Source organism: Bos javanicus, chromosome 18 (genome assembly GCF_032452875.1).
Source record: "Bos javanicus breed banteng chromosome 18, ARS-OSU_banteng_1.0, whole genome shotgun sequence".
NCBI classification, from domain to species: Eukaryota; Metazoa; Chordata; class Mammalia; order Artiodactyla; family Bovidae; genus Bos; species Bos javanicus.
The window spans coordinates 41,098,797-41,118,248 of NC_083885.1; the positions used below are offsets into that span (position 1 = coordinate 41,098,797).

At 49.0% G+C, this 19,452-nt stretch overlaps 1 protein-coding gene across 18 annotated transcripts in view; it reads left to right on the top strand.

The window, feature by feature from the left end:
* Positions 1 to 19,452, top strand: part of ZNF536 (zinc finger protein 536) — a 449,324-nt gene that overhangs the window by 187,257 nt on the left and 242,615 nt on the right. For all 18 annotated transcript variants that reach the window (XM_061387872.1, XM_061387868.1, XM_061387861.1 and 15 more), the window contains one exon: positions 11,956 to 14,127. In XM_061387872.1, the coding sequence (XP_061243856.1) occupies positions 11,958 to 14,127 (2,170 nt within the window). In that variant the 5' untranslated portion in view covers positions 11,956 to 11,957. The remainder of the gene's footprint in view (positions 1 to 11,955; positions 14,128 to 19,452) is intronic.

Here is a 19,452-nt window from a genome sequence, read left to right on the forward strand (position 1 = left end):
GAGTCAGCTACATGCACCTCCCCTCCACCCCCAGGCTTGCTGGGAAGGTTGCTCTGTGGAGTGCATGTCACCAAGAGAAAGCATTCTGTTGTGCTCTGGTGGCTTCCTTGCTCCTAACTGGGGGGTGACGGGTTCCTGGGGTCTGGGAGGGAAGTGTCAACAGAAGTTCAGAGTAGAGGCGAGGGGAGTGGCGGTGTCCTCCTGATACTAGACCTGCTCCGAGGGAGATGTGGTCATTGCCCTCCGAAGCCTCTGCATCTCCTGACCCTTCTGTGAGTGAACAGATGTTATCAGTCTCTGTAGCTGATGTTTTGGGTCCCTGTGCCCTCTTGCTCAGGAGCAGTCTGAGCCTTTTCTCTGCAGAGCCTGGCACAATACCTGGCTCATGGTGGGTCATCAGGAAATGCTGAATGAATGGATGGATGTTTGGATGAGCAAGTAGACTGAAGGAGGCAGAGCAGTCAGAGCAAAGTGGGTTTATAAAGAGCAGGTTGAGGGGTTTCGAGTCCATTCAGGTAGAATCTGTAGGTTCATATTATGTGCAAAGCCTTCTGTTTGGGTCAGATATTGGTCCCTGGAGGTCTTAGACAGGATGGCAGGGGTGAGACAGGGACCCAGATAATCCACCATGAGACAGAGTGGGATCAGCTCTTCATAGAAGGTGTGAAGGCTGGGGTTGGAGGTGGCTGCATGGATGGTGACATTTGACATAAGGCTCCATCCATAGAACAAACTTCTTACCTGGCTTGTGCCCTGAGGAGCAGAGAGCATGGCCTGCCCTGGTGGCCCAGGAGTGGCCTGTGGTCTGTCTTTCTCCCCTGGGTCCCCTTCTCTCCTCCATGAGAAATGCTGTGCACCAGGCCTGCAGCATTTGTTGCTTGGTCTGTTCATTCATTCATTCATTCCCTGATTCAATCATTTGTACTTTTGGCACATATTTATTGAGTACATCCTCTGCCTGGCTCTGTGCCAGTGCTGGAGGTGCCCCAGTGAAGGCAATGGTCATGGTCCTTGTCCTCAGGGGGCTTCTGGTCAAGTGTACAAACAGAGCCAACCCAGTGTGAAAGCCACTGTAAGGGGGAAAGAGTCAGCCAGGAGGAGCCCTGTGGAGACAGACACCAGGGTTCCACCCTGGGCCTGGGGCATTGAGGATGGCCTCCTGGGTGAGGTGGCATTTAATTTACCCACAGAAGACAGGGCACAGGGAACAGGTGGACAGGGCAGGGAGAGTGTGCCAGACAGAGGGACTGAGATGCACATACGGGCAGGAAGGCCCCTCATCTGCTCTCTCACAAAAGGGAGTTCTCTCTCCCATTGCTGACAGGTTTGAACAAGAGTTGGCAGAGGGTGCTCCCTCCCAGGTGGCGCTAGCAGTCAAGAATCTGCCTGCCAATGCAGGAGACATAAGAGACACGGGTTCGATCCCTGGATCGGGAAGATCCCTTGGAGGAGGGCATGGCAACCCACTCCGGTACTCTTGCCTGGGGAATCCTGGTGAGCTACAGTCCATGGGGTCACACAAGGTTGGACACAATGAGTGACTTGGTATGCACACACACGTTCCATCCTCAAGCACGTGTGAAGTGCTGGAAATTCATCCTCTTCCCCGGAATCTGCCTGCATGTGGCGGTGACACCCATTGCTGGGATAAGAGCCTGGCCCAGCCTTCCCTCCTCTTCCAGGAGTCTGGCTCAGCAGAAGCAGGCCAGGCAGCCTGGTGACCTATACAGGAGCTGGAGATGTTGAACTGGGGATCCTAAGGGCCACAAAGGAGTGAGGTCCTGGCTTGGCCTTGGGCCCTGTCTACTGGTCTGAGCCCAGTAGTCGCAGGCAGCAGAGGCCCCACTGGTGCGCCTGGATTTTTGCTCAGTAAGGATTGTGTGTACTTAGGAGATGATGTGTATCTGAGCTTATGTCTTCGACAGGTGCCCCTGTGAATGAATCTCCCTGGGCTGGCTTCTGTGAATATTTCACAGTCAGGCCCTCTTTGATCACTCTTGCATATGTGCATTCTACATTATATTTAGTTTTGCACTGAATCAAATCTGAGGCTTCTGTGAAATGAAAATAAACTGTTCGACACAATATCATAGTCCAGAAGGGCTCAGACTTAAACGACTTTAATCAGGGGTGAAAGGGTGAATGAGGTGTAGCTGAGCACACTGCCCTCTGTGGGGCATCCTGTGGGTCCCAGTCCCCCAACTGTTCTAGGGCAGCAGCTCTGTGCTGAGGCTGAGCAGGGAGCCAAGGTAGGTTAGTAGGGGATTAAATATCTAACTTCCTCTCATGATGAAGTCTGTTTCAAAAGGAAACGAGAAAGCCAGTGAGAGAGAAATAATCAATACACTTCATGACAACTGCAGGTATCTTTCTCAGTTTTGTGATATTTCAAAGGCAGGGCAGTCACTAAAAGCTTATATATGTAGTTTTAGTTGCTTTCCCTGATGGGGTGGACACAGTTCAGATAAATCAATTACAGCAAATTAGGGGATCATTTCCTTCCCAAATCATCCCATCTGGGAGGAATGGAAACACCCCTTGATGGCTGAGATCCTAGGGGGAGCGGCCTGGGCTGGGGCTCACAGCATGCTGTCCATTTTTGTGATACTGTAGGTCATCTTCCTCTCCAGCACTGTGATCATCAGAAGCTAGAGGACAGATCTGAGTAGGACTGGATCCTCCAGGAGCTACAGGCGGGGCTGTTAAGACGCTTACTCTCAGAAAGGCCCACAGCAGAGGAAGTGTGACCTCTGATAACCATGCAGTACGGCACCACCAGTGTCTTAACCGTTCCAGAGAAATAGCATGGGAGCTATGGGGATTGAGTGATCGCCTCCAGCCTGGGGCAAATCCAGGAAGGCTTCTTGGAGGAGGCAACATCAGGAAGGAGCACGGAAGGTAGATTTGGGCTGCTACCCTTGGAGAGGCGTGGGTGGGCTGCCAGGAGTTTTGGAGTGGTCCTTCTTCCACTTGTTTTGCTGTTACAAAGAGGAAGAGGGGAGACCAATGTCTTCTTCCAAACTCTAAGCATCCTTTTCTGTCTCATGCAGGGGTAACCCTCACCATGGTGAGAACTTCAGCCCTTACATGTTTGATTTGTGGTCCAGAGTTTATTTTCACCTTGTATTTTTCTCAAAAATAGAAGGTTTTGAAGAATATTTATCTCCTCTGTTCCACGTTTGGTAGAAAACTGCTCGTGTATCACAGCAGTGCTGTGAGGCATCTGTGTTATGTGATGACTCCAGTGGGAGCTTCTTGAGCCCCTGTTTTGCCCCAGACATAAACTCCATGCTCCATAGATTGACACTGAAGTCTGCGCTTGGCCACGCCCTCCCTGTCTTTCCCAAGAACATTCTATGCTGAGGCCCCATGTTGCACACACTGACCCCTCTGTCCCACACACCCTTCTTCCTCTTCTCTGCTTATTCCAGGCTCTTTCCAGGTGTTCTCCTCACTGATCTTTCGTCCCTTCTCTCCGCTGCATCCCCTTCTCCACCTCTCCCAGCCTCACAGCATGCTGTTGAGTCCTCGTTTCAGCACTGGACCCTGCTCTGGGGTTTCCGTTCATTTGTTTCCCTTCCATGAGTTAGCTTCAAAGGCAAGACCTGGTCTTGCTTGTGTATCTCTATGTAGGCATTCAAAAGTGTATTGAGTGATGTGAGGTCCACTTTACAGATGCACCAAGAAAGCTGGCGATGAGTGAGTCTTTATTAACCACTTTTGTGTGCTTTGCTTGTGCCTTGGTTATGTCCTTCAGCTCTCAGCATTTACTCTACTCCCAGATGAAGGTCCTCTCTGGATCTCGAAGGCTGCTGTGGTCAGCTCCTGAGAAAGGTTACACAGGGCACAGTCCTCTGTCATTTAAATGCCACTTTCTCTCTCCTGCAAATCCATTTGCCTTCTCAAAATCCTGTGAAGTGTGTAGGACAGTTAATACCAGTCCATTTTACAGACAAAGAAACTGAGGCTCAAGCAGGTACCCAAGGTCAAACAGATGTCAGTGGAAGAGCTGACAACTAGATGCATGTTATTGGTCTTTGCAGTGCTTTCTGTCTCCTTACTCCAGTCTAGTTGGGGGAATAACCCACCCGACACAGGACAGGAGCAGGTGGACTAATGTATCCACTCTTAGGGATCTTAAGAAAACAAGATAATATAAATAAGTGGTTATTTGACCTTCCCCAAACCAGCGATTGACAGACATGGCATTTCTAGCCCCAAAGTGCCCTCTTGCACCCACCCCACCATGCCAGCCCCCAGCGGTACTTTCTTTGGAATATACTGCCTGTTTCCACTCTGGGCACATGTGGCTGTGACGGCTCTGGTTCCTTGGCTTCCTTTGAGCTTTCCCGTGAGCTGAGGCTTCCTTTGTTTCCACATGTTTCACAAAGGAAGGTGCTGGCATCTGTCAGCATCCAGCCTAGCAAGACTGAACATGGTGTGGACATCAAGGGAGCAGCCTTCCCTCCAGCATGTCCTGCTTGGGCTCTGGAGTCAGCCTTCCCAGCTGTGTGACATTTTGAGGCTTACATATTCTGAGCCTCAGTTTCCTCACTTTTTGTATTGGACTAGTATGGTACCTACCATCCTAGGTTCTGTGAAGCTAAATGCGATAAAGGTTGTGAAGTACCCTAGCACAGTGCTGGTGCTGATGAAGTACCTAGCACAGTGCTGGTGCTGATGAAGTACCTAGCACAGTGCTGGTGCTGATGAAGTACCTAGCACAGTGCTGGTGCTGATGAAGTACCTAGCACAGTGCTGGTGCTGATGAAGTACCTAGCACAGTGCTGGTGCTGATGAAGTACCTAGCACAGTGCTACTGCTGATGAAGTACCTAGCACAGTGCTGGTGCTGATGAAGTACCTAGCACAGTGCTACTGCTGATGAAGTACCTAGCACAGTGCTACTGCTGATGAAGTACCTAGCACAGTGCTGGTGCTGATGAAGTACCTAGCACAGTGCTACTGCTGATGAAGTACCTAGCACAGTGCTGGCACTGATGCATGATGCTGCCATGAAGAGGAGAACGATGATGAGTATGAAGAAGATGATAAGGATTCAGCTTCTGTGGCTGATGTGAATGGTGATGATGAGTGGTGGCTGCAGTGACGATGGTGATGATGACAATTAGTGCTATTTTCTTTGAGAGCTCTCGCTGCCTGACAAGTCCACAGTCTTAACAACTACCCCACACGAGGTTAATTCCATCCCCTGTTTGCCTAGCTTTGTGTGGGGTGGGCAGATAGTGAGCCAGGAACTACTGACAGAAGTCTGCTCTACCAGAGAAGAGGACCAGGAGAGCTCTTGGTGGATGTTTTCCTTTCGCATCTGATGTGTTCATTATCTGTCTTCAGTTCTGGGCTAGTTTCAACCTGTCCAAAAGCCAACATGCTGGAGAGACCTCTTGGCCTTTGAGAATTTTGAAATCATCCAAAGTCTTCAAAGAGAAGTTACTTTCTTCTTCTTCTTCTAAGTCCCCCAACTTTTGTCCCACCAATACTGAAACTGCCTGGGCTTCTGTGGGACCACTCAGTTCAACTGAGTCCTGCTCCCCTTTACAGACAGAGACCACCCTGACACTTTGGCCAGCATTCCACCCAGAAGGGAAGGTTGGGGAGTTTGACCACGCTCTCCAACTTGACTCTCCTGGTTACACAGTCGCCATACTCTGCAGCCCTATTGGAATATCATATTCTCATTAATAAATTCAGCAAAGATTTAACTGTTTCTGGCCCTGTCTCATAGCGTTGTCTACACATCAGTCAAAACAGAGCAGGTCACCCATGCTGCCCTCCTGTTTATCTATTAATCATCTGGCAAATAAACCGCTCAGTATCCTGCCCACCTCAGTAATGTTTGTGATGTAATTTGTTTGGATGCCCAAATGTCACCAGCGTTGATTGTAAGAGATGAAAAAATGTACTTGCTCAGCATCGCAAGCTCTAGGCCAAAATGTAAGCATGAAATCTCTGGTTTATTTTTGTAATAATGTTTACAGCTGTTTAATGACCCTGAAAAGGTTCAGTAGTCTGGTGTTCTGTATCTCAGAACAGGAGTGTATTATGCTTATAACAACCTTGGTTAAACAGTTTGAGCTACAACAATTGGGAAAATGGTATTTAATAAGAAGCCATTGTATTCTAGGGGAAGTTGTCTTAATTACTGCTTATCTCAAGTGTTAAGAAAGCAAGGTGCATTGTGGGGAAGGGCCAAGGGTCATTTGTGCCCCCCAGGAAACAGGTCCACCTACTGCCAGAACTGCCTACTGTGACATGATTAGGGGGTAAACCCCACAATGGTGTTTGCAACCCTTGTTGTGAACCCAAGCCCCCCACCTCTTGCCCAGCCTCTGGGGGTGCTGGTCTCCTGCAAGGTTTCTGAGGCAGTGCCTTTACCTCATTGATAAAAAAGGGAATATTTAGTTGTGCTTGGCTAGACAACAATATTTGATTTTTAAAAATCCAGTTGAAATGGTTATTTTGAAAGTCATTTTATTTCCCAGCTATTCTTTTTCATGGTATAAGGATAAAACTCCTTCATGCAACTTACTGGCAAGATCTATATTTTTTGGGCTATTCATAAGATTACTTTTTTTTTTTTTTTCCTGTGCTAGCAAAATGAAACTGTGTTTTTGTGTAAAATTTATTTAGACTCCTAGCAGCTGGCATTTCTGGTGTCCTGATAGTTTCAAATTTCATTCTGAGTGAAAGATACAATTAGGTTTTCTATTGGAAGAGTTAAGTGAAAACTTTTGTCATTGATATCACAGGAAATAGTCTTGAAGGCAGAAATGCAAAATCAAAATAACTATTAGCACCATCAAAGGCAGCTGAATGGCTTATGGTACCTGCAATGATGGGGGTGAGGAGACAGAATGCATTTTGATAATCTGTGCATCCAGTGGTGGGTTTCATATGCTGAGAATACCCTCATCATGAAATTGCAGAGCTCAAGTAGAAACCCTCTAGCGTTCAGAGGCTTTCGGCTGGGGCCCCTGCCTGTGTTCAGAGGTGGGTCTGGCATTTCCAGGTGAGGAATGCCATGGTGGCCAGGACTCAGGCCCGGGCCTGGGTCTTCCTTAATATGGACAGTAAGGTTGAGCGCCCCTATGCCCCACCATGACCCTGGGCTCAGGATAGATGGATAGATTGGGACTAAGGTGGGATGTGCAGTGTTTCCATGTTGGAGGGCTGACACACGAATCGACAGTTCACTGCGTCCCCTTCCCAGCCTCGGATCTGGCTGCCTGTCCACAGTTCAGTGAATTCCGTACCGTTTGGTTCCTTCCATTAGTCAACCAGGGTTTATTGATCTTCCTGCTATGCTTTAGGCTGGGGCCACGAGCTGGTGGCTGGGTGAGCTGTCCTCCATGTTTAGCAGTTTGTTTACTGCTTTTTGATTTTGCTAAGCGTTTTCCTACCGAGGTGAGAGGGTTAGATGGGTTATTGTATAGGTTCCTCAGACGGTCCCAGCTGCCCAGTTGCCTTCAGCCCAGGATCATGGCCTACCCTGCACTGGCTCCTGGCTTCTTAGTGTGGATCCCGCAATGGCTGGAACATAGGGTGACGGCTCCAGAGCCAGGCTGGCGAGTGAAGGATGGGTTGGTGTAAAGTGCTCCCAGGTTTTTAGGGACCATGTGGGGCGGTGTTGCCTGTGGATATGTGTGTCTTCCCCCTTTGTCAGGACAGGAGAGTGTCTGCCAGGGACACTGGCATACAGTTCTGCGAGGAAGCACTGTGGTCCCATATGGAAGGTGTTCTCCCTGTGCTTGCTCCCTGAGGGCTGGGGAAAAGGAGAAATGCCACCTTCTCCCAGAACCACGAGCCCCTGGAGGCAGCCCCACCTCCCAGCCCCTGAGCTCTTAGGGCTGCGTTGGATCCAACCCTTTATCAGTAGGATAAGTGATCCCTTCGTTTCCCAGGGATTTCTTGTATTTCTTGCTAGAGGAAATTCACTTAGGGGCTTGCTGCCCCTCCCCCAACACAGTCATATTCCTGTACACACACACACACTCACGTGTGCGCGTGCGCGCACACACACACACACACCTATATACCTCGATTGCAATGGTTTCTCCTTTCTCTCAACTTTGAATTCAGTCTCTCTGGGGCCTTTTCATTGCTTCACCCTTACTGGTGGCTTTGCCTGCACTCGCCCCTTTGACCCAGAAGCCCTTGAGGGCGGTTACATAAAGGCCCCGGGCGAGCATTTACTGAATAAGTGAGATAAGGGGTAAGGGAATTCCGGATGGGTGAAGTGTCAAGGCTGGAGAAATTGGGGCTGACCCAGGTTTTGTGTCTCAGGCTGGGCCTGGGGCCAGCTCGTCCTGCCTCGGCTGCTTTGGCCCAGGGACAACACACCAATTACCCCTTGCTCTTTCCAAGAACTCACACTCCCCTTGCTTGCTCTGAGTCTATCGGCTGGCATTGGTTGTGACTGACCCATGGCTGCGCCTGCACCTGCTCATGGAATCACAGGGTGTCAGGTCTCACAGAGCATTCTGAGATGATGTCTGACCCTGCCACACAGTGGGGCTCAGCACAGTCTTTGCTGGGGCTCATTAGAGGGGCTGAGGGCCATAATCCTCAGAGCATCTCCTCCAGCTCTGCTGAAATTCTGGGTTCTCCCATGGATCCCAGGATGGATGATCAAGTTCTGAAGGACTTAATTGCTCTCTGTCTCCTAGTGCCAGCAGCTGGGGTCAGAGGTGATCCAAGCCCAGATGGCCACCATGAGTACTTACAGTGAAAATGCTGGTGGAGAGGCATGGTTCTCCCTTGGCTACTTCTAGACCACCAGATTCTGGGTAGAAACCCAGGACCTTTCTGACTCTGACAGATTCAGATTTTTGGATGTTCAAGGACTTGTGCAAAAGCTGAATTTGATTTCCATGAAGTTGGAGTGAAAGTGTTTCTACTACAGGCTAGCCTTCGTTTATGGGCTGTGTTTATAGGGTCTGTTCAATCATCATCCATTCAGTTATAACGATCTGAACTTAGAATAATACAGCTCTGCTCTAGGCCCTGAGGCTTTTTTTGTGACCAAGGGAGACATGATCCTGCCTGCACATCTGCAAGAGGGTCAATAAGAAAACTGCACCCTCTCCTGTGATAAGTGCCCTGAAGAAGAAAGTAAGATAATGGGGTAGAGAAAGGCTTTGGGGCTTAAGTTTTCTGTGTCGAGGTGGACATGGAGGGCCTTTGTGAGAAGGGGATATGTAGTTGCGACCTGCATGAGGGGACGGAGCCGCTGGTGCCTCAGCATATTCTGGAATATTCTGTGGTCAACAATGGCACCTGAAGACTGGTTGCTTAAAGGGTGTTTAAAAAAAGCTTTGTTGACTGTGGGGGAAAAAATAATTGAGCATAATAAAATAATTCCATATTCAAACCTAACTTGAAAACTCCTCAAGTTCATTATTTGGCAAGTTGAGCTGTTATGTGTACAGCATGACTGGGGGTGGGGGATGTGGTCTTCAACTTGATGCTGCTCACCCAACCTGATGTGCAGTCTTGCTGTATTGCACATTCAGCCTCCTCTCCCTCCTGCTTAACTGGCGTCAGCTCAGCAGCAGTAACCTGAAAATAGCCCATCTTCCTGGATTCATGTCTTCTGAGCAGGCCAACTGGGCAGCTTTTGGCAGTGGGCCATCCGTGTTGGCTTCGGACTTTCCAAACTTCCCCAGAGCTGTTGGGTGGAATTTTGAGCACTCCCAAGTGGCTTTGGGGTTATGATCCGTGTTTGCTCAGGAGAGGAGCCAGAGCAGCTGGATGGGGCTTAAAGGTGGTAAAATGGCTCTAGACAGGGCCCTTCTCGGCCCCAGTCCCGCTCCAGCAACTTCTCACACTGGGCCTGCTCCTCCTTGCTGGTCAGCGGGTGCCGTGAATGCTGGGGCTGGCCAGTCTTATCCACTAGTGCATCTTCAGTGCCAAGGACAGGGCCTGGCACATGGTGGAAACTCAGCAAGTCTACTGAATGAATGCAAGAATCTCCATGAGAAATTACTCCTTTCTGACCAGGCTCCAAAATGAGCTTTTTTCTTTCTTTCTTCCTTCCTTTCTTCTTTTTATTTTTTGAATACAGACTGCCACCAGAGACAAATTGAAAGCATTCTTTTACTCCAAGTGACCATGTGCTTGTCTGTGTGTGTGAGTGTGTGTAGTTGTTCATGGATAGTTAACCCTGCACCATGGTTGCAGTTTCTCTCCCTCCTGGAAATAAACATCATGTCTTTTTCTTCTCCTCTCTTGCAAGACAGACTCACAGCCTCTGTCCTCTTGCCAAGGAAGTCAGGTCTCCTGTTGGAGAACCTCCATCCACACACAGTCTGCCTGGCTGGAAGCCCAGTAGGCAGCCGACCCCACCAGGGCTGAATGTGCTTCCTCCACAGTTGAGCTCTGTCCCCACACGTTCCCCTGGGGAACTGCTTGGCCCAGGAATCAGTCCTGGCTGGGGTTAAGCCGTACTCCTGAACCACCTGGCTGGCCAACACATCTAAACATTGGGATACAAAGGGGATGGATGTGCACTAACTGTTCCAGTGGCAGGAAACAAATTTGGACTCCTTCAAGTGGAAGACAGATCTGGAAATAGAAGGACCCCAGGCATGGATTCATTGCCTTTCAAAGTTGAGCTCCCCACATGCTCTGATATAGAGGGGATTATTCCTTCTGCCCCATCCCAGAATGATCTGGCTTTAGCAATTCTGCATAGGCTGGAGAGGGGCAGAGAGGACTATTAAAGACAATTATGCAGACCTGCTTTGAGTGTTAGTGTTTAACAAACAGCTTTGAGTTCTAATTTTCTGCAAAACACATACTGCAGGTACAATTTGTACTCATTACTGTATATTGGGAAAGTTATTAAAAACACTCAAACTTGGTTGAGACTTCCTATGGCATCGTCCCTGGATTTTAATTGGTTTTTATCCAGTTCTATAAAAGATCTCTTTAAGCCCAATCAAAGTCTCTGCTGCAGATATCTTGCCAGTTGAAGGACAGGGTAAGCCCACTCTGCAGTGTAAGTCTTTACCCCCTACCCAAATTTGAGCAGTCTCAACAATTCACTATGATTCCATCACGAGATAATTTATACTTCTTTTGATGGGCACGGTTACCAAATAACAAAATAACAGTGTTTCGTAACAGAAGGGTTAAATCTTAATCTCTAAGGTTTGCAAAGCCGCTACTCGCAGTCTCCTTAAAATTTAATATACCTCGTTAATGCTTCCTTGCAAACACTGAAGGATTTTTATGATTATAATCATGTGTTACAGCACCTAGTACTGTTTCTAAGCAGCATACTAATCAGCTTAATGAGATATTACTGCACTTTTTGTTGACTAAAGCAAAATCCCTTTTATTGTTCTAAAGCCTGTCCTTTACTTTATTTTTTCCCAAAACATTATCTTGTTTTATTATGTACCAGTAAATATCGTGCCATTGGGTTGGATTTTTTTTGCCAAATCATAAAATAATCTCTTTCATCTCCGACTGGTGAACGTATTGAATATAGTAACCAGAAACAAAAGTTCCAAGTGAGTCAGTTTGGTGTTTCAGTTAAAGCCATTCTGCTCCTTGACAAACTCTGAACTGAACCAACAGGTGCAGGTGCTAAAGGGGGGAGAGGAGGAAACGTTTAACACGTAGACCCCTGATTTGTTATTAGGTGTTGAAAGTGGTAAAACATTAATAATTTAAACGTGAATGAATAATTGCAGTCTGTAAATAGAAAATACAAGGAAGACGATCTATCGCCAAAACAAATTGGAGGAGCAATGCCATATTGCATAATTGGCATTTAATAATTCATTTTTTTATTATTGTTTTTGACTATAATTCCTTAGCATTATTATGTGTAGGTAGGGCATGCAATGCAAATTCCCCACCAGCTGATGCTGTTGATTCACTGTGCCACGGTACCTGGCACAGATCTGAACTCTTTCTTTATTTTCAGGGATGGAAGAAGCCAGTCTGTGCCTTGGAGTGTCCTCGGCGGCGCCGGAAGCAGAGCCCCATCTGAGCGGCCCCGTCCTCAACGGCCAGTATGCCATGAGTCAGAAGTTGCACCAGATCACCTCCCAGCTCAGCCATGCTTTCCCCGAGCTACATCCGCGGCCCAACCCCGAGGAGAAGACCCCCGCGCCTCTTGACGAGAAGGCCCACGTGCCCATGAGTGGCCAGCCCATGGGCAGTCAGATGGCGCTCCTGGCCAACCAGCTGGGCCGGGACGTGGACACCAGCCTCAACGGGCGGGTGGATCTGCAGCAGTTCCTCAACGGTCAGAACCTGGGCATCATGTCCCAGATGAGCGACATCGAGGACGACGCCCGTAAAAACCGAAAGTACCCGTGCCCGCTGTGCGGAAAGCGCTTCCGCTTCAATAGCATCCTCTCCTTGCACATGCGCACTCACACCGGCGAGAAGCCCTTCAAGTGCCCGTACTGCGACCACCGGGCGGCGCAGAAAGGGAACCTCAAGATCCACCTGCGGACCCACAAGCTGGGCAATCTGGGGAAGGGGCGCGGGCGGGTGCGCGAGGAGAACCGCCTGCTGCACGAGCTGGAGGAGAGGGCCATCTTGCGGGACAAGCAGATGAAGAGCAGCCTGCTTCAGCCCCGGCCTGACCTGAAGCCCCTGGCGCACGCCCAGCAGGCCCCTCTGGCCGCGTGCAACCTGGCCCTGCCCACCAACCACAGCCTGCCCGACGTGGCCAACCCAGTGCCCTCGCCCAAGCCGGCTAGCGTGCAAGAGGATGCGGTGGTCCCCGCCGCTGGCTTCCGCTGCACCTTCTGCAAGGGCAAGTTCAAGAAGCGGGAGGAGCTAGACCGCCACATCCGCATCTTGCACAAACCCTACAAGTGCACGCTGTGCGACTTCGCCGCCTCGCAGGAGGAGGAGCTTATAAGCCACGTGGAGAAGGCCCACATCACGGCCGAGTCGGCCCAGGGCCAGGGCCCCAACGGCGGCGGGGAGCAATCGGCCAACGAGTTCCGCTGCGAGGTGTGCGGGCAGGTGTTCAGCCAGGCGTGGTTCCTGAAGGGCCACATGCGGAAGCACAAGGACTCCTTCGAGCACTGCTGCCAGATCTGCGGCCGGCGCTTTAAAGAGCCCTGGTTCCTGAAGAACCACATGAAGGTCCACCTCAACAAGCTGTCCGTGAAGAACAAGTCCCCCAGCGACCCCGAGGTGCCTGTGCCCATGGGCGGCATGTCCCAAGAGGCCCATGCCAACCTGTACTCCAGGTATCTTTCCTGCCTGCAGAGCGGCTTCATGGCCGCAGACAAAGCCAGCCTGAGCGAGCCCAGCCAGCTCTACGGCAAAGGCGAGCAGCCCCTGAAGGAGAAGGAGGTGGTGGGGAAGCTGCTGACCCCCATCTCCAGCATGGCCCACGGTGTCCCCGAGGGCGACAAGCACTCCCTCCTGGGATGCCTCAACCTGGTGCCACCGCTGAAATCCAGCTGCATTGAGCGGTTGCAGGCGGCGGCCAAGGCTGCCGAGATGGACCCCGTGAACAGCTACCAGGCTTGGCAGCTCATGGCCAGGGGCATGGCCATGGAACACGGCTTCTTGTCTAAAGAGCACCAGCTACAGCGCAACCACGAAGACACTTTGGCAAACGCCGGAGTTCTGTTTGATAAGGAGAAGCGGGAGTACGTGTTAGTGGGAGCAGATGGCTCCAAGCAGAAAATGCCTGCTGATTTGGTTCACAGCACTAAAGTGGGCAATCTGAGAGACCTGCCAAATAAGCTCGACCCTTTAGAAGGCAGTCGGGATTTTTTGTCACACGGGCTCAACCAGGCTCTCGAGTATAACCTGCAGGGTCCCGGGAGCCTGAAGGAGAAGCCCACCGAGTGCCCGGACTGCGGCCGAGTGTTCCGCACCTACCACCAGGTGGTCGTGCACTCCCGCGTGCACAAGAGGGACCGCAAGGGTGACGAGGACGGGCTGCACGGGGGCCCCGACGAGCGGCGCGGCTCGGGCAGCGACCAGGAGTCCCAGTCGGTGAGCCGCTCCACCACGCCCGGCTCCTCCAACGTCACCGAGGAGAGCGGGGTTGGAGGCGGGCTCTCGCAGACCGGGAGCGCCCAGGAGGACAGCCCGCACCCTTCCTCGCCGTCCTCCTCAGGTAGGTTGCTGGGGGAGATGGGGAACAGTGGCCGGAGCCAGGGCTCTCCCTACCCCGGAGCCTGATTCTGTGCTGGCCTCAGTGGGGAGGGGGCCTTGCTGCCCTTCAGGGTCAGCCCTGGGGTCACTGTGGCGTGGTCCTGGTGCTGTGTGGACCTTGCCTGTTGGCCCTGCCTTAAGAGAAGGCTGTCATTTCAACTCTGTGACCTTCCCTTGAGCCCTGGCACCAGGAAAGTAAGTCAGTCCTTCTCCCATGTGGTGGAGAGATGGCCAGTTGGTATGTTTGCCAGCGGGCATAGCCTTTCTTGCCCCTAAGATTGCCTGGCCCCATTTTGTTCCCTGACCCCCATCTGCCATCACCTCAGGAACCCAGGAGCTGCCGTTTGGCTCCATCCATTGATGTGATTGTGTAAGTTCAGACCTTCACGATCTATCCCCCCAACTGTATGCCCATAATTGTCTCATTTGGGCCTTTCACTATCTCTTCTTAGACCTAACCTGTCTCCAGTCCCCTTCCAAAAGTACAGCTTGCTTCACCTGTCATGTGTCTATAACCTGAAGAACCACACCATTCTCCTCTGATGGTTTGGAAAAGCACAGAGGTTTGCAACACAGATGCGCAACTTCATGTCTTAAATTGTACTGTGTTACACGGGCGATACAGCTCTGGGGTCTAAAATAGCAAAGCAGAAAATCTGTCATCAAAATGTCTGTGAAATGCTGAAGCTTCCTGGCCCAGTTTGAGGGGGGAAAAAAAAAAGAAAAAAAAATCCCACTCTCCTAAGACAGCTAAATTAAAATCACTACCTAACAGCAGGTAAGCTTGTTGCCTTCATCCATATTTCCAAAGCCCCTTACTAATGGATAGTAAATTGAAAGTTATATCTCTAGCCCTTTATAAAGAAAGCATCTCACTAATACTGTAATCATTCTGCAGCCTAACAACAGAGGAAATCATGCCATAACAAATACCCTGTTACTAATGGCAACATTGATTTCTGCAATCAGCCATTAAGTCTAGAAAATGAAAGACAGTTTGAGACACCTCAAGGCACTGCATTGCCCACTGTTAAAGATGTGGCAACACCCTGGTGAGGGTCATTTTTTAAGGTTTTTTTTTCCCCTTTTCTTTTTTTTCCCTTCTCAGTTTCGATAAATATTTCAGTATCGGAGGCAATTCACTGCTACACTTATTAAGTAGATGCCAGCTTAGTTGTGTTGTTCTTGTCATGCATCAGTATTCCCTTCTTCTAGGACAAAATTAGTATTAAAATAAAGTGTGAGTCCGCTGGCTTATTACGAACCAGTAAAGAATTGTTAAGACACATAAATCTGCACTGCACATTCCAGAGATTCCGATAGCACTTAATGCCTCTGCTTAAACACCCATGAAACACACTGTGTACTCCTGGAGTCCTAGCCTCGTTTGCAATTCACTTCTGCTGAGACACTCTGGAAACGTCTGAGGAGGACTGCAGCACCACGGAGGGCCAGGCCACGTTGCCTGGAGTGACCACCGCCCAGAACTCACAAGGCAAGGGTTCTCCAGTGTCACTGCCTGATGGCGATCGCTCGGAGGTGGATCTTTGTGCAGGAAGGCAGCAAAGTGCCAGGCGTCCCATTGTCAGGACGGATTACTTCTGGCCTCCTGTGAGGAGGTCCCCTCTCCTGGAGAGTGTCATCTCACGGTTTTTGGATTTGGGGACCTTTCTGGGGCAGAAAGCGGAGCACAAACTGGCTTTCCTAACTTTTTGGAGTGACGTGGAGTTAACACTGACAGATTTTCATCCGTTTCCCAGCCCCGCTGAAATGAAAAGGTCTCAGCAGAATATTCCGACACCAAATGTTCGGCTCTATTAATGACGTGTTTACCGTGTTTTTCTCACCTTCTGGCCAAGTGATAGCCTCATGCTATTCCTATCTCTGTTGTTTCCAAATCTCTAAATACTCTGCTGAAAGAAGTCCATTTTGCTTAAAAGAACCAACCGGGCTTGGGACTCAAAGGAGAATTATACTTGAGTTGTGGTTATCTTCTCACTTTTATTTCCCTCATTGAAGTATCGTACAATTGTGAATACTGATTCTTTCATTTCTGGTTGACTTCTTTGTTTTCTTCATATTCAAATTAGACCCTTTCATAATTTTCTGACTAGGTAGGAAAATTGATGGCATACCAATATGCAGCCTAAATCAGTCGCACGCCTGGGCCATTCAAGTTTTCCTGGGATTAGGACCCTTAACCAAATCGGGTTAGTCTTCCCTCTTATTTCTAACAAGTCTGATTTGTATAAAGCGTGATTAAAATAAGCATTTAAATAAAAATCTTGACACAATAGGTATTTTATTATTACCTGTTAGAGAGAAACCTGCAAGGTGAAGGGGAGAAAAAAATCTTTAAGCCCTTAAGTAAAGAAAGAAGTACTTATTAAGGCTTCTATTAAGAAATAACTGCAAAAACACGGTTTTACAAATTTCTCAGACTGCATAACAATGTCGCAAAACTTAATTTGCATCACTTGATTCTTTTTTTTGTTGAAAACTGGGTCAGTAGGGCCTGAGAAACTATTTTTTCAGATCTTAACCAATGAATTCTTCTTTATAAATCGCTGCTCTTAACATGATAGTAGTTCTGAATTCATCATAAAAAACCTTTTTACAGAGAGCCTCTTAGAACAGATCTCCAGAAGAAGGCTTACAATGAGTGGCAGAGACGTCCTTTGTTATCAGATGTAATTCTTTGCAAAGGAGGATTGGAACGGAGTGGCTGTTTAAAAATGTCTTGCTCAGACCGAGACGAAGAAGGGGTCAAGTTTGCAATCAAACAGTTATTGCCGAGATGGGCGACTGTCACTAGCTAGGCTAATGTGGGATGCAGCTGTTTGTTATGTGAGCAAAAGAATGTTTGAATCAGTGAACATGTGAAAATGATTCCAGTGAACCAGAAAATGTGTTTGTTCTTTGGCTCTCCAAACTGCTGAGAACCAAGCTTAAGATCAACTGCGAAAACTAGGACCTTTGACAAATTGAGAGGTCATATTTTCTAACAGAAAATGGACAAAACTAGTCACACAGATCACTTCCCCATCTTTCCCCTTTGTTTTTGTTGTTGTTGTTGATTTGTGTTGCCACTAATTTCACACCATAGTAGATGTCATCTCTGCCTCCGTGTACAATGCAAAGGGAGACTGTTTGGAAAGCAGCGGCTTAAACATTTTACTCTTTTATGACATTTAGAAAGCGGGGCGGGTGTTTTGATGCTCCCTCATTTCTGGCTCGCGTGCAGACTCTCCGACGACATTAATCTCTGTATCTTTCCCTAAAATCTCATCTAAGGCTGTGCTCCGATTCTAGCCTTATCCTGAGTCAGAAGACAACCAAAGTTCTGTTTCTTTAGATTTTGCTTTGGAAATCACGCTCAGAATAATTAAAACTTAATGTACTAAGAAACGATACTGTTCATTATATCCAACAGGGCAGTTACCTTCTGCATTCCCCATAATTTTGGAGAGGGGCTAATTGAAGTGTTGATGGTGGGAAAGGGGTAATTGAATGCGTTGACCCTCTGTTCATTAAATAAAGTCGGCTAAGTTACGTGATCAATGGAAAGCCAGGCAGGAAGAGATGCAAAGATGGAGATACTGTTAACCCCTACTACTTCTGGTATGATATTTTGTGATGGACAAGGATTATTTGATCAGCTGGGCTGGAAGCCTTGAGGGCTCTTCTTTTGTTGCCCGAGCCGCATTCCTGAAATGCTGGGTCTCCATCCTGTGCTGGCCCATTGACCACAGCATCAAAGGCCTTTATCCAGGGCTCCCCTGCATTTACATCGGGTGTATAGTGATATGATAGATTTTCTTTCTTTTCCACCTCTTTTTCTCATGTGGCTCCTCCTCCCTGCCCCCATTCATGATAACCACTGACTGCTCCACACAAACAAATCTGGGTACTCGAAAGAAGGGAAAAAAAGAAAAAGAAAAAAATTTAAGTCTGAGGATTAAGATCTTCAAAAAAAAATTTTTTTTTGCTTGTGCATTCCAATTGTTCTTAAAATATTTGGCAATGTCAATTAGTAACTGAGCAGAGTTAGCTGATGAACACAATTTTCCAGTAGACTGAGCACCCTATTGTTGCCGAGCGAACAGCAGATTTCTGAGGTCATTATCATTCGCTGGTTGCTTGGCCCAGCTGCTTCCTGCTGCAAAAGCCAAACTTTATACTGGAGCTCGGGGATGGCAGGCAGCAACAGGGGGCTGGGAGAGGAGAGGGGGGCTGGCTGCAGAGCGAAGACAGTCATTATCAGCAGAGGAAACAGAAAGTAAAAGTTTCCAGGCGATTCCAGGAAAACTGCCCTATATCAGGCTTCTCCCTCCCATTCCTCTCCCAGCACCTTCCACCTCCAGGCAGGGAATTAAAAGGACCAGGGGATGCCCCCTGGGCATTGTGGCCACTAATCTCTTCGCTAAGCAGAACTTTGGAAAACAATAATCCCATTTACAAATTTGCTTAAAAATTGTTAACCCAATCTAAGGCATGTGAGTGATTTCTTCATTGATAGACTCCTTCATTTTTATTAAAAGCAGAAAAAAGAAAGTTATTTTTTAAAGGATGAAATTAGTAAACTTGGGGACGACAAACAGGGACTGTGATTTCATTTTCCAGAGGGACCTTTGGAGCAGATACTAGTCTGAAATTCCTTATAAAATCAAATTTAGTGTGGAAGGCTCCCCCTGCCCACTCCAGCTTCTCTCTTTTCCTGCCTCCTCTCTCTCCCTCCCCCACCCTTTAATTTGGGAGCTGGTTCAGTGAGATGAAAAGCTGCACTTTTTTAAAGCTCAGCTGTTAAAACTGAGCGCCATATGCAGCTTTTCCGTCCCGACGTGGAAGAGTGTGCAGGCGGCCGCCGTGTTTGTGGAGATTTACGGAGGCTCGGCTGTGTGTGCCGAAGCCATGCCCAGGCAGATGCTGGTGGGCCCTGCCTCCCGGGAGCTGGCCCAGCCTGGGTAGTAGGCTGGCCAGACTTCTGTCTGATGGGGCAGAGGTCAGGGGTCTAGTGGGCTCCCTCTGCTCTCCCGCCTTTCTGCTGGGACTGGAGGTGGTCCGCCCACTTGGCATGGTGCTGGAGCTGGGAACAGGAGCCCTCAGATGCTGGTTCACCTCGCCTGTCTCCTGTGAGGGGGCCGGACGCCTGACAGCAGCTCCTTTTTATAAACTTCCGATCACTCTGTGCCCTTTGATTGCCTTGAGCCTGGGAACGCTCAGTACCACTCTGGGGCCTCGGCTGCCTCTCTCACCCCTTTGCGTGGAGCTGTAAATCCCACTTCCA